General features: G+C 41.9%; 1 protein-coding gene across 1 annotated transcript in view; it reads right to left on the minus strand.

Annotated features, from left to right (window-relative positions):
* Nucleotides 1-15,441, minus strand: part of LOC124775499 (Ig-like and fibronectin type-III domain-containing protein 1) — a 1,067,132-nt gene that overhangs the window by 100,289 nt on the left and 951,402 nt on the right. Inside the window, exons 11-12 of the mRNA XM_047250332.1 lie at nucleotides 9,570-9,731; nucleotides 524-758 (exon numbers count right to left, since the gene is read on the minus strand). Coding sequence (XP_047106288.1) covers nucleotides 524-758; nucleotides 9,570-9,731 — 397 coding nt within the window. The remainder of the gene's footprint in view (nucleotides 1-523; nucleotides 759-9,569; nucleotides 9,732-15,441) is intronic.

Consider the following 15,441-nt stretch of genomic DNA (forward strand, 5'->3'; position numbering starts at 1 on the left):
ATCCCAGCAAAAACCAAAATCCATAGAAAATCAGCGATTGCAAGAACGACAATCACACAAACTGTAATCATCATAACCTTTGTCGAAACTAGTCCTGACCACCTCGTGGCACTCAGCTTACTGGCTCTGGAAAGTTCGCTCTGTGCGCTCCTAGCGGCAAATCGCGGTACTGCAAAAACTCTGCCCACCAAAAAAATTAGTTCTGTTTCTTTCGGGTCCCCCTCGTATATTAAACCGTTTTATTGATATTAAAATTGTAGACACCTGTGGCACGTTAAAAGCGTAAGCGGAAGTTGGGGGGGGGGGGGGGGGGTAACAAACTGTGACCCCTGTCCAAAACCGAACCGCGGATTGAAGCACAGGAAGCACGTGTGGGGTGTCTATCAGTCGCCTCGATAAACTTGACGTCTTTTAAATTTTGAGTCACCTGCCACGAACATCGGAGAAGCCGTCAATGTGTATGAATTGCTCCAATTCGCTAGTTAGGTGATGAATGTACTGAACGGTGTGGCAGAAGACCTACCTAGTAGACGAGTCTGCGGTGGAGGCGGTGGCGCTGAAGGTGACGGCGGCAGGCGGCAGGTCGTAGTCCTCAGACGGCGGCTGCGGGTCCTGGTCAAACTGTCGCAGTGACGTCACGTTGATGACGTATGTGGTGACGGTGTCGGCGTTCTCCGAGGGCGCCGTCCACGACACGCGGATGGTGTTCTCCGTGAGGGCCTCCACTTCCACGTCTTCCGGAGGGCTCGGCAGCAGCTCTGTGTCACACGAGTTCACATAAGTGCTACTTGCACACCTTTTATCAAGAGCTTAATAGGGAGTGTGATCGCAGCAGAGCAATCGATCTCCACACAACACACAGGCTGCCAGGGAGGAAAAATGAGGAGGCAGCAAGTTATGCTTTCCTCAGGCAGTCCAGCCACTAGATACCTGCATTCCCAGAAGCTGCCTAAAATGTTTAATAACCGAAACTGAATGCATTATATTGACATGTTACAGAATGGTACTCGTTCTACAATTTACGTTCGTTGTTAATAACTCATTCACTGAAAGATATTGCAGTCATGGGCGTCAGCAGATATTTACTCAAGAACAGGGGCAGAGGAACTCTAAAATTGCCGTTTTTAAAAATATAACCAAGTTTAATTAGTGCATGCCACAAGAAATAAACTTTACTGGAGACAACATATGTTTACAGCTTGATTGTCTCATCTATCACTTGCCCAATCGTCAATCTTGCTTGATTACCTGATGCATTATTTTAGCTATTGTGTGGTTATAAATTATGTGTTTGAAACGTAAAATGACTTGAGGCATACGTCTTTTCATCTTCTGTGTGAGAGTATAAGAGTTACTGAGAGAGAGTGTAGCAGCAGAATGGCAAATAATTACATTTTATATTCTAACTCAAACTTGTGATGCATAACTTCCCCCCCCCCCCCTCTGAAAAACTACAATCGTCTCGAATTTGTCTAGTAAGGGCGCTCATGACGTCGCTGATAAGGGCCCTGTACATACCACCATCACACTTTTTCTTGCCACACGGAACGGTTCTTCCTCCTCGTAAAGGCCTGAAATGTACTCTGCACTTATCCGCTCTCTCCTCTGCGTTTAACAGCCAAATTCCCATTGCACCCCTAATGTTGACGCCTTTGCTTTTAATTTCACCAAAGTTGTTTTGGGTTACTATATGCTGAACTAGTTTTTCCGACAGTCATCATTTATCACATTTCTTTACATTTTCCCTGCAGCAAATTCGCTTAATCTTCCCTGCACTTCCCATTTATTTAATTTTTAACTGACTTAAATTGCTGTTTTCCTGTCTTTCCCATAACATTTTTGTAGACTCTGCTTTCGTCGGACACTTGAAGTTCTTCTTTTCGTACCCAGGTCTTCACCGCAGTTACCTCACTTTTACCTACGTTTGTCAGTTTAAATTTTGTGAATGAGTTTTTTTTATAGATATCGTGTCTATTCAAAATCAACTGAACTGCCAATCGCGGTATTCATTACCGCAGCACCGATGATTAAAGAACTTAAAAAACATCTCATCATTACTCGGCACTTCTTTTCACAAACATTGTTCCGGGCGATCCTCTTAAACATCATCCTACTCTTCATCATTACTGAACATTAATTTTATTATATCCAGAGAACTGATGGTTTACAATCGAGGCTCGGACTGCTCCAAGGGGCAGCATACAAAAATTATATATTTTTTTACAGTATGAATGTAAGAAAGGAGAGTTCAATTAACACAGGTATTAAATTGTGTCCCGAAGCATACCGTGTCCTCTATCTGACAAGACAGTCGATTACAGAGCAGAGGTTTCGTTCCTATGTGAGTCATTTTACATTCACTGGTATTGAGCTCTGCTGTACTGCGAGCTCAACAAACAAAAACCGCTATTCTGTGGCATCCCGACCTCTATTATTGTCGTCCTCTACATAATGAGTCAAGCTGACTACGAGGTGTAGTCAGTTGTTGGGGGTAACCAAATTTCCCGTACTGTATGTCACTAAATCATACTACGAAACGTAGTGTAGGCCCCACATGGTTTTCTAAAGTGTGAATTGTTTTCTGTGTGCGTTTTATGTGCGCGATATGATTAAGACTCTCAGGTTACTGATCTGACAAATTAACTTGAAGCGGTTAAAATCGAATGGCATTGACCGGTATTAACTGATTTCTGGCCGATGTTGATGTTAACTAGCCGGCAACGCTACGATGTTTAGTGAATCTACATTACGGGAGCAGAAGTGGTAAGCTAAATTGGTGATCGTTTAAATGTAATGTGAAGTTCATTTTGGAATTTCATTTATTGCCACACAATTTTGTCTGCTGTCTTAAGTGGCTAGCAATCAGAAAGGAGTCCATATCAGTTACTGGCATTCGATCTCAAACGACGCAGCTACTCCCATCAGTCACATCGTAGGATGTCTTCTTAGAGTGGGCATATACTGTTGTGCAGCCAAACAGGAGAATTTCTTTTTTTGAAATAATTGTTTCGAGCCCACTTGCAAACCTTCAAAATGGATTAACGAAGATAAGGAGCACATTTTGTAGTCGCCAGAGGGCACGATGAGCTCTGGCCAAGAAGCCACCTGAGGAGCCTTTGTAAGCGGCTGCGTAAAGCGTGAAAAACAACAGATTACGCTCTTGAAAAAAGCGAAAAAATCTATAAAATTGCAATGAACCGTTTACAGCAAATTTTAAATTGTGGATTTTTCCTGAAAACATATACTGTCTTAATTAAAATTTTCGTACAAAATGACGATGTCTTTCATAGTACGAACAGTAAGTCGGATAAAATCGTGTGTATTAACATTTCAGAAATACCGTTCAAACGACTGGCGATTTTCCACAAAGTCTTTGCTGCGAATGAAACACGCACTCCTACTGTATAATACGACCGCGTTCTTCCGCGGACAGTCCAGTGATCTGCCCTGCAAAACTGAATAGTGTGGTTTTGTACCCAGCAATATCGGGTAGGTGGAATTGACAGGAAAAAGACTGGGGGCCATGTTTCAGCACTGTTCTGCAAAAGACTGTCTCTGCCTTGGGCCTACGTCAGCTCAGAAACGCAGCTGCACCGAAAGAAACTGTAATTTTCTGTGAACAGTGTGCCAAGCAAACGTAAATTATACGGTAATTGCTAAAGCCATAATATTTCTCTTTGTGGTCGTCCACGTTATGCCGATATTGCTAAATCTTCGACTGAGGAATAATAGACAATCATTTCTAGGTGTGCATAAGTATTCTCTAAGGAATAAATAGCGTGTACTGTAGATTCCAGGTTGTGATGGTTGTGCCCCTATTGCCCCTTTCCCATATTGCTGACGACCTTGATTGTATTGTTATTGTTGAAAGAATGTTATCGTTGCTGTTGCCAGTGGCGGAGACATAGATCATTATATGCGATGCTCGCTTATTGCTTGAGGCGTGGTTGATTGGAGAAACTGATTAGCTATATGAAGACTTCAAATTGTACTTACTGGACGACCTAAAAACACAATTCCTTAAGTTTATCTCGTAAATTTTTAATAATACGTCACGGAACAATATAGTTGATAGTGGCGTAGAAACGCATCCAAGTACAAACTGTTCCAGATTTTGAGTTTTCTCATCATTTCATCCATTAGCTATTTTTATATTGTTACATAAATAATGTGCTACATTTCGGAATTATTGGAAAAGACGGAAGTCAGATCAACGGGAAGTTTTTTTTTTTAATTTCTGTTTGATACAGTTTGTACGAAACTAGAGTGAAGTCTGGTTTTTCTAGAATATTCTGAAAGATTTACAATACTTTGTGCGCAATTCGAGGTTACGATCATCCCCGTGTCTAACCTGTTAGTGAGAACTGTTGTTGACACATAGAATTCAGGTGGAATAGAGGTATCGCCGGCCGGTGTGGCCGTGCGGTTAAAGGCGCTTCAGTCTGGAACCGCGTGACCGCTACGGTCGCAGGTTCGAATCCTGCCTCGGGCATGGATGTGTGTGATGTCCTTAGGTTAGTTAGGTTTAATTAGTTCTAAGTTCTAGGCGACTGATGACCTCAGAAGTTAAGTCGCATAGTGCTCAGAGCCAAAAAATAGAGGTATCGGCAACGAATTTTGCTTAGTGGACACTAGAAGAACGACGCTCTCAACCTCGTAGCAACTGAGGCGCAATTCCACGGAGAGGGAGTGGGCGCGATCTCTGGGAAGGTCAACATTAACGGCCGGAACGAAGAGGACTACACCGCGGCTGGTCGCCAGCGTGTTGTTGCAGAATAGAGATTAGGTATAGAAGGGAAAGCCGGCTGCAATACATGCGCCAAAATTTAGTGCACAGGTGCGAAGCCTGTCATATTGAAACAGAGTTGTAACTGTCGTGTTGCCCGCCCGGTTGGCCGCGCGGTCTAACGCACGGCTTTCCGGGAGGAAAGGAGCGCCTGGTCCCCGGCAAGAATCCGCCCGGCGGATTTGTGTCGAGGTCCAGTGAACCGGCCAGTCTGTGGATGGTTTTTAGGCGGTTTTCCATCTGCCTCGGAGAATGCGGGCTGGTTCCCCTTATTCCGCCTCAGTTACACTGTGTCGGCGATTGCTGCGCAAACAAGTTCTCCACGTACGCGTACACTACCGTTACTCTACCACGCAAACATAGGGGTTACAATCGTCTTGTGCAAGACGTTCCCTGGAGGTTCCACAGGGGCCGAACCGCACAATAACCCTGGGTTCGGTGTGAGGCGGCGGAGGGGTGAAGTGGACTGCGGTAGTCGTCGTGGGGTTGTGGACCACTGCGGCTGCTGCGGGAACGGAGCCTCTCCGTCTTTTCTAGGCCCCCGGTTAACATACAATACCACTGTTGTGTTTGAGGACAAAGGCGGATACGCTTCTTTTTTCGTTTTATTACTTGTGTGATTCAGCTGCTGGGCTTACCTACAAGTTAACAGTTGTTTGATGTACGGCAAAAATTAGAAATACGTGTTAATAATTTAAGCTTTACCGCTGGGGTTGGGGGCACTTCCCATAGCTCGCAGGCAAAGGAAAAAATGTAGTCAGGTGTTTTTCTTTTAAGTCGCATCTGGAACTTTTTTTATGGCTACGTACAATTCGCCTTTCGTCTTCCAAGATATTAAAAATACTTCACACTTCCAGATCCAGCCCCACGCCCCCTCCCCCTCCCACCCTTCAAACTACCGCATGGGCGCCCTTGGATGTAATGATCTGTCATAAAGAAAAAAGGCCGCTGCAGGAGTGATTCAAATTGTAATGCAAATATGCAAAGACATAAGCTTTTTCAGCTTTCGAAAAGATGAAGAACGGTAAGTGAACATTGTTATATATTTTTAACTCGCTAAGAACTGACCGTAATCATTTCAAAATCACAGCAATATGTGCATAATAATTACAAGTAGCCAAACGTCTAATTCAGTAGCTGAAAACCGCAGAAAAGCACTTGACTTGGTCAAAAATATTCTGCATCCATACGCTGCAAACCACTGTGAAATACACAGGAAATGATGCGTACCAGTTATTATGTCTTTTTCTCATTCACAAATGGAGTGCAGGAAGAGTAATTCTTTAAATGCTTCTGTGCTCCAGATGCCAAGAATAAAACTGTATATTTTTAATTTTCAGTTTCATTTACTCTGTGTCTTCATTAATACTGAGCACCTAATTTTTGAACGTGTACTAAATTTTATTGATATTTGCCTAGTAATACTGGTTAAGAAAGAAGGCTGTGCCAATTAAGATGGCTGATGTGTAATGAGAGATTTAAAGAAAGTGTTACAAAGGGAGTAACGATATTAAATGTCTCCTCCTGTAAAGTAAGTGGTCTGGTTTTATGTTACTGTATCAAGTGATTTATTTGTTTATGTATGGCAAGATTTTATTAATTCTGTGTAATCATATTGTACTGTGCATTCTGAATCAATATTTTATGCATTTTCATTCTTGTGTTAAATACAAGTTAGCAATTATCGAGTCGCTTATTAATTACTGCTGTTTTACCAACTATTATTTCAAGTTAACAACAGCCTTTTTTAAGATATGAGCTGTAAACAAAATTATAATAGCTTGGGTTGGTCAGATTTTTGGGTTTCAATGGCGTTTCTTTTCGTAAAAGATTTCGTTTAACCGGTTGTGAATTTCAATGAAAATTTAAGACTTTTGAAATGATCGAGTTATAGGCCAAGTTTCGGATACGGTGCAGATTTGCTTGGAGTCGTTGGCGCCCGTGGGGAAGGGAAGGAATGTTCAAGCTTAGCTATAACTACAGAGTACGGACAACACAGTGAGCACATGATGCTCGAGAAACAATTATGCTCGAGAAACAATTACGATTGACTGGTGGCTGGCTGGTTCCAGGTGATTCACATTGCGTAACATGGTGGTGATGACTTATGGTTATTAATAATGTGTAATGGCTGCATCTAATAAATGGTATTATGTATATTTTTATGCTATAGTCTTAATGCTGTAGTGTACCCGAACTAAATTATTAAACCTAAGGTGGCCAACTGCCCCAATTCTGCGGGGCCGTCCCGGAATGATGGTTGTAATCCCGCTTTAGAATAATTAGTGAAATAGTCTCGAATTCCTGTAATTGTTAAATAACTGGTCTACGTGCGCAAATCCTAGTACTCACTTACGTCTTGCGAAGTACGATTCAACTTTACGACTCGGCATCTGTATGTGTGAGTGAGTGCAATCGCTTTTGCACGAGAAGTGCAAGTGAAATGGAAAGAAACATTGGGTCACCAAGCGGCAGTAGTGGCAACTGCTTTGGATTTAAGTTAGGGCGCGCGGTGACACCACATTGGTAACTTGTATTTGTTTATCTCGCCCAGTTTCAGTAGAGCATTTCTTTGCCTACGTATGCTTTTTTCTGTTTTACAGCTTTCCTCCTCTAGAAAATGAGCATTTGTTTACTTGATGTTATGTTTTGGGGTGTTTTTGTGATATCAGTGATCTATCCGCGCGCGCGCGCGCGTGTGTGTGTGTGTGTGTGTGTGTGTGTGTGTGTGTGTGTGTGTGTGTGTGTGTGCGCGCGCTTGTAATAAAAATGATAAACGAGAAACACTGTGCAAACAGGGCGCGCACGAACGAACCATTTCCTTCGATGTATCGACACTACGCGGAATTCGTTCGTTGTTGCGCAGAGCGGCGCGGTTTGACGTCCACACAAGACCTTCTTCTTTCCTTGGTTATGCACGATGCGGCCGGTGTGGACGCTGCTTTAGACTTTTTCGCTACCTGGACTGCTACCATAAATGAACTGCTACTGGCGATGAAAGATTTTTGCGAATGAAACTTTTGTGAAGAATGTCACATTACCGCTTTGAGCAGCTAGTAAAATACTTTATTTATTGTGCTTCATTTAATAAAGTAATGTCAAAAACTCCACGCGTGGCGTACAGCCCTTTGTTGATATAGGACGAAGATAATGACAAGAAACGGTGAGAATGTTCCAACAATATCGTGCTAAGAATGTGTATGTGTGTGTGTGTGTGTGGATGTAAGAACATTCCACACCTCCACATAAACCACTGGATAGATTTTAAATAATGTTGGTACACATATCACTTACTGTCTCAAAAGGGTGGGGGGTGAGAAAGAAGTGTAGCTCACGACTCGTGAACATCCAGGCTTTATTCATCCAGTACAAGAATGAGAGCACTTAGTGACTTGCAACTGACTTTAAACAGAATTTCAAATCTTTAAGAAACTTTTTCTCTCAGACGACGCCCACAAAATGATGAACGGAAAAAAGTTCATCGCTTACTACGTTTTCGATACTCATGCAGTAACTGCCACATAAAGCTTAAAATTTTGATTCGTTACCTTTTTCACTACTAAGTGTATTCCCGACGCACTTTGCAGACACTACAAGTACCATTGAATTTATCAGCAAAATTATATCATTGTACCACACGTAATTCTGGAGATATGACGTCATAAACACCGAGCTGCTTCGAAACGAGACCGCAGAGCGAAATTAGCTGGAGTCAGAGGCGAAGTATGTATAAAAATTAGTGTCAAATATGTTAAATATATGTGAAATATATATGTGACATGTGCAGTATGTGGGCTTATTGGCGAGTAAAAAAGCTCCTCCTAAACGCTTGAGTCGATTTCAGCCACATTTTGTATACACGTTACTTCCTATCTGGAAAGAAATCCCATGTAGGTAAGAACCAGCAGCCTCGTATTGGGATAGGGGTGATAACGTGGAGGGAGAATGGGGAGGAAGAGATGGAAGACAGGGAGGAGGAAGGAGGAGATGGACATAGGCATGGAGGAGAAGGAGAGGGACAGAGAGAGGAAGGGGACAAAGAAAGGGAAGAGGACAGTGGGATATAGAGGGGAGAGTGAAATAGACAGAGAAAGGAAATGAAAGGTGAGGGACAGAGAGGGAGAGGAGGGGATGGACAGAGAAACAGGGGAGGAGGAACTGGACAGAGAGAGAGGGAGAAGGAGGAGGTGGAGTGAGAGAGAGAGGGGGAGAATAGAGAGAGGGGAAGGAGGAGATGGACAAAGAATGGGGAGAAGGAGATGAACTTAGACGAGGTGAGGAGGAAATAGAGGGGGCAGGTGAAGATGGTCTTAGAGGGAGAAATGGACAAAAAAGGAAAGAGAAGATCGATAGAGAGAGGCAGGATGGGATGGACAGAAAAGGGGAGGAGCAGATAGGCAGAGGGAAAGAAGAAGAGCAGGTGGACAAAGAAAGGGGGGATAGCAGATGGACAGAGAGTGACAGGTGGAGGAAATGGACAGATGGAGGGGAGAGGGTGTAGCAGATAGAAAAAGAGAGGGGCAGGAGGGGATCGACAGAGAGTGAGAGGTGGAGGAGGTACAGAGAAGAAGGACGAGAAGCTAGAGTGAGGAGGAGAAGGAGACGGGCAGTGAGAGGGGTAAAGGAGGTGGACGTGAAGTGGGAAGGAGGGAATGGATAGAGGTAAGGAGCAGATGGACAGCGGAGGGCAGGGGCAGATGAACAAGAGAGGGGGAGGAGCAGATGGACTGAGCGAGGGGAGAGGACTAGGTCGATGGAGACAATATACCATTGCAATACTGACCGACACCGTCGACGATGCATGCCAGCGTCTCCTCGGTGTAGGCGGAGCAGGAGAAGTGCGTCTTGATGTTGTCCGTGATAACTGTGTACTCCCCTCGGCACACGTCTTGGCAAATGTCGGGCACTCCTTGTCGGATGCAGCAGGGCACGTGGTTGCGTCCATCTGCAACAATACAGCACAGCGTCGTCAGGTGCAAAGCAAATCCGTAAAAAATCGTGACACATAATAGGTGGTTAGGTAGAATGGTAGTGTTGAAGATAGTTTAATCATCAAAATTTGGTCATGGGAAATTACATACCACCAGCTTTCCCCCTGCCAGTATCCCAAACTGTGCAACAAGCCCTCGATTAATCTCGCTACTGTGACTCATTGAGTTGATGGCGTGGGATCCACCGGGTTGGGGGTGGGGGAGGGTGGGAGAAGAGGAGCGGGTAGGTTAACCGTAGGGTTAATCTCAATGGGTTTGGCAGAACATAGGTAAAGTAAAAAATACTGAACCCTATAGCATTGCTGTAAACTTGAACTGTTGTTGATACGGTCTATTCTTGTTAATTCGAATTTAAATAAATCGAACTAGTTGCCCCGTTCCTAGGAAAAACCTCGATAAACCGAAGAATTCACAAACTTTTTGGTACAATCGATAGATCGGAGTATTTGTAATAATAGACCGCCCGAAAGCACACTGTAATTTCGAAGTTAACTGTTATCTAATACTCAGCAATTTGAACTGTTTCGCCAGTTGTTTCAGTACTATTTGTATCTTTCAGTCTTTACGTTAGTCCTCTGTTTACTCAACAATGCGTAACATATTATACTATAGAAATAAATTTTGAAAGCTACTTCAAAGAAATAAAAATTTTCAGGATTCTGTCATACATGCAGATGCCAATCCTGAAGTAGAAATATTGTATTGATGAAAACTTATCACACGGAGGCAGGATGCGAATCCAGCAAAGGTGAGATCGCGCAGCTTTTACTGAGATAGAGTCAACGTGGAAAACGAAACGTTTTTGTCGGAGGTTATATGCAGGAAGAAAAGTCAAGTAATTCTCTGTTAGTCTGAGCATAGTGCGGGTGGCACATCAACTTTGCTCTTTTTTTTTTTTTTTTTAAAAAAAAAAAGACGCATCATTTTTAAGAAGATTCGCGGTGAAAGAGCGAATGTTAATAATGTTAATAACATAGCTTATTCGGTGTGGAAAAAATGAACTCGGAAGCGTTCTGGCAAATTATAACACATACGATGTCCTCAGTACTGACGAAACGGCAGTTTTTCAGATGTTTCCGACAGACGACAGAGCACTGACTTTTAAAGACGACAAATCTCAAGCGTATAGCTGTTACTTGCAGTAAACGTTGCCAGCTCTCAGAAACTAAAACCTATTTTGATAGCTAAGGCTGCTAATCCTAGATATTTCAAGGGTATCATTTTTGTGCTTCACCGTTCCACAAGAAAGCTTCTAATACAACAAAATTGTTTAATGTGGCCGTTGAGCGTAGACAAAGACATAAAGAACAGAAGCGAAAAATTCTGCTATTTTCTGGACAATAGTGCAGTTCACAATAATTACCGTCTCTAGATAATGTGAAACTATGTGTTTCCTCGGGGAATACCATTTCGAAACTACAACCGACTCACCAGGAAATAATTAAGAATTTTAAAACTTTTGCGCAAGTAAGTTGTTTCTCTGATGTTGGATTACACTGGAGAGACTCAAGATAAAATTTTGACAGCGATGATTATGTCTGATGGAAAAGTGTTACCTCGACGATGGTTATGAACAGTTTCAGGAAATGCGAATTCATCACGGAGCTACAGATTCAGCCGGAACAACGAGAGGGTAGAGAAAAGGGCCCGGGTTTCCACGATACCAGAGGCTGTGATTTTTGACTTAGGAGAGCCTGTGGCATTTGATGATTGCATCTATTTTGCCGATCTTGTGGAAGTCTGCAGTTCCCTTATTGACCTTGACAGTTTGTCTAGTCCAGAAAATAAGAAGTAGGACGATAACGATGAAGAAGAAGAAGAAGAAGTAGAAGAAGAAAAATGGTTCAAATGGCTCTGAGCACTATGGGACTTAACAGCTATGGTCATCAGTCCCCTAGAACTTAGAACTACTTAAACCTAACTAACCTAAGGACAGCACACAACACCCAGCCATCACGAGGCAGAGAAAATCCCTGACCCCGCCGGGAATCGAACCCGGGAACCCGGGCGTGGGAAGCGAGAACGCTACCGCACGACCACGAGATGCGGGCAGTAGAAGAAGAAGCATAGCCGATTTCGCCTGTTGTTCCAAAAGAGATAAAGCTGTCATTGAAAATGTTGCGCATGTATCTTACAACGGAAGTAGACGGCGAAGGAAATGTGTTTCACCAAGCAGTCTGGCTGTCACTAAAGCAGAAAAGCGTCACTGATTTATTTTCAAAATAAAATTAACGTTTCTTTGTGTATTTTCGGAAATTACTATGTGCCTTCCGTTTGAAATGCTAAAATAAATTAAAAAATTAAATTAATAACACTGTTAAAAAAGAAACTTCCTTTTAATTTGAATTCTACATCTTACGTTCCACTAACCTTTGTAAAGAAATAGGTAGTTATTGAAACTATAGTACTATTTTTAACATTATTTTTGTGAGATCCTTACTTCAACTATTTCCTGATTCTACCTTGACCAGTCAAACTTTTGCTACGTCGAACTCAGTTTTATTCGAATTTTTCCTGAGGTCCCTTGGACCTCGAACTGAACTGTATGTTGCTCGTGTATTGCAATTAAAGGGAACAATCGAAACCACGAAGATTCACGGTTGATACTGCTGGTAGTTCAAAGTTTTGAACGTTTAAATGAGAAGTAGGCGGTTATACACCGACGGAAAAAAAATTCCACAACCAAGAACAAGTTGTCCGACATAAACGAAAGTTCATAGGAGTGTTTCTACAATTGAAAGATAACGTCTATCAAAATTTCGCGTCATTCGCTTAAGAGTGGCGCTAGTATATGCCAGTATGAAGATGTAAATCAGGTTTGCTTTAAATACACGGTGCAACTTTCGTGAGCGATAGTTACCTTTGAGACTGGACGTGGTGAGCTTTTTTTTTTATTTTTTTTATCTTATGGGACTTAACTGCTAAGGTCATCAGTCCCTAAGCTTACACACAACTTAACCTAAGTTATCCTAAGGACAAACACACACACACCCATGCCCGAGGGAGGACTCGAACCTCCGCCGGGATCAGCCGTAGAACGTGGTGAGCTGATGTTAGTCTAGAATGCCTTTAAGGGGACACAGTCGCGAACAGGCTCCAAAAATCTATTTTTTTTAGTCTTAATCTATGCTCCAATTATTTGGCTACAAAATGCCGTTTGTTTCATACAAATCTGATTATTAGATTCGGAGTTATTAATTTGTTCGTGAAGCATGGTAACTAGCGCCACGTTCATTTCTGCTGTGTCTTGCGCAGTAGTCAACATTGACTATAGTACAACAATCATTTATGTTCCACGGATATAAATACTCTTTATTTGGGTTGCAAGAGAGAATTGTTATTCTGATGTTTGCCAGCCTGTCTGCATTGTCGACTATCGTTTGTCAGTTTCTTCACCGTAGTTGTTTACGTTTTGGTGATACAAATGTAATGATTTTGTGAAACGTTATAACACAATGGGTAGAATAAGGAAGTTTGTATATAAGCCTAAGTTTCGTGGAAATCAATATGTTAAAATAGACCGCGAAACTGCTAGTTTTGAACACAGGGCAGAAAATAATATTGAAAGTGAAGTCAGTGCGAGTGTCAGTGCTTCAAGCAAGAAGCTTCTAGGTGCCGCCGGTTTGCAAGTGCCTCTCAAATGCGTGACAATGCAATATGTGGTGTGAACAGTGTTTCTGTTGTTACTGACATAAACATTCTGATCTCCATGAGGTTACTACGTGAATTTATCGAAAAACACAAAAGTTGCAAAAACTGTGGTGGAAATGTTACTTTGCACGAAGATGTGGTGAAAACCAAGGGAATTGTTTGTAATTTAGTTTTGACATGTTTGGAATGTAGCTGTACTGCCAATACAATGTCATCCCACGTAACAAGAAGCAGATTGTATGAAAACAATATAAGATTAGTGTATGCACTTAGATCTATTGGAAAAGGGCGAAGTGCAGGTGCTGTTCTTTGTGCAGTGATGAACATTCCTCCACCTCCAAGAAAGTTTGATGTTTACAACAAGACTATTGGTGCAGTTGTAGCTGAGATAAGTGAATCTACAATGTTGAAAGCAGCCAAAGAAGCAGTTCAGTTGAATGATACGAAATCTGACCCAAGGCAAATTTCTGCTGGTTTTGATGGCAGTTGGCAGAAACGTGGGCATACATCCCTAAATGGCATTGTGTCAGCATATTCTTTTGATACTGGGAAGGTTCTGGATATTGAAATTATTACTAAGTTCTGTAACATCTGTAGCAAAAATCCCACTATACAACATGTGTGCAAAAAGGACTATGATGGTTCTAGTGGAGGCATGGAAGTGGCTGGTGTTGCTAACATTTTCAAAAGGTCTGTACAGTCAAGAGGTATCCTCTATACAGACTATCTTGGGGAGGGGGACAGTACGGCTTATCAGAAAGTGGTAGAAGATAAACCTTATGGGCTTAGAGTCAAAATTAATAAACTGGAATATATAGGACATATACAGAAAAGAATGGGATCACGACTTCTAAAGACATGTAAGGAAAAAAAGTTAGGTGGTAAAGGGGGCCTGACAAAAGATGAAATAGACAGGATCCAGACTTATTATGGTATGGCCATTAGAAATAACTGCAACAATGTAGAAGCAATGAGGAGAGCCATCTGGGTTATTTTCTTTCATAAAATTTCAACAGATAAGGAACCACAACATAACCTTTGCCCACGGGGACCTGACAGCTGGTGCAAATTCAACAACTCAGCTACATCTTCCAGCTACAAGCACAAACATTCAATTCCAGAAAAAATCCTGCTAGCTGTGAAACTCATTTTCAGAGACCTTAGCCAACAAGAGCTCTTGAAAAAAGTGTCTCGATGGAAAAACTCAAAACCCAAATGAAAGTTTGTATTCTGTCATTTGGACAAGGCTACCAAAAACTGTTTTCGTTAGAAAAGAAACACTAAAATTTGGTGTTCATGATGCAGTGATGTGCTTCAATGCTGGTGTGTCAAAGAAGACTGATGTATTAAGACTCTTGGGAACAAAGGATGGTATCAATACTGAAAGGGGACTGAAAAAGATTGACATGGACTGTATCCGTTATGCTGATATTTCTGCAGGAAATGGTACCAAGGAGGCCAGGATAGCCAGAAGATCAAAGAAAAGAAGAAAAGAAAATAGAGATCAAGAAGCTGAGCCACAGTATAGCCCTGGAATGTTTTAAAAGTGTGTCTGTATGACATTGTACATTACTTTCTTGCATGTAAACTTTAATATCATTGTTCTCAAAACTACATTCTTTGACCTTCTGGTACACTTTTCTCAAAAACTATGACTGCTACAGACATCAGACTTACAGTATCTCTCGGTAATACAACGATGATTAATTAGATAAAAAATAGACCAGTAGTGATAAAATGAACAGATTTACAATCTCCAAGGTGTTTAGAAAAGTTTTAATTTTTTGTCTTATAGAACAAAAAAATGATTACTCATGAAATATATAAAATACATTAACCATTATTTATGTGATTTGAGAATGATGTTTCAGCTGTACACTGTAAAAGTTTCAGGTCTTTATCTCCATTAGTTACTTCAGAAAGTGTACCTGACGTTTACTCGTTTTTGAATTGATTCCTTATGGGAGTTCCCTCGCGACTGTGTCCCCTTAAGGCGACAAAGTCTCCATTGTC

The sequence above is a fragment of the Schistocerca piceifrons genome, chromosome 2 (assembly GCF_021461385.2).
Source record: "Schistocerca piceifrons isolate TAMUIC-IGC-003096 chromosome 2, iqSchPice1.1, whole genome shotgun sequence".
NCBI lineage: Eukaryota > Metazoa > Arthropoda > Insecta > Orthoptera > Acrididae > Schistocerca > Schistocerca piceifrons.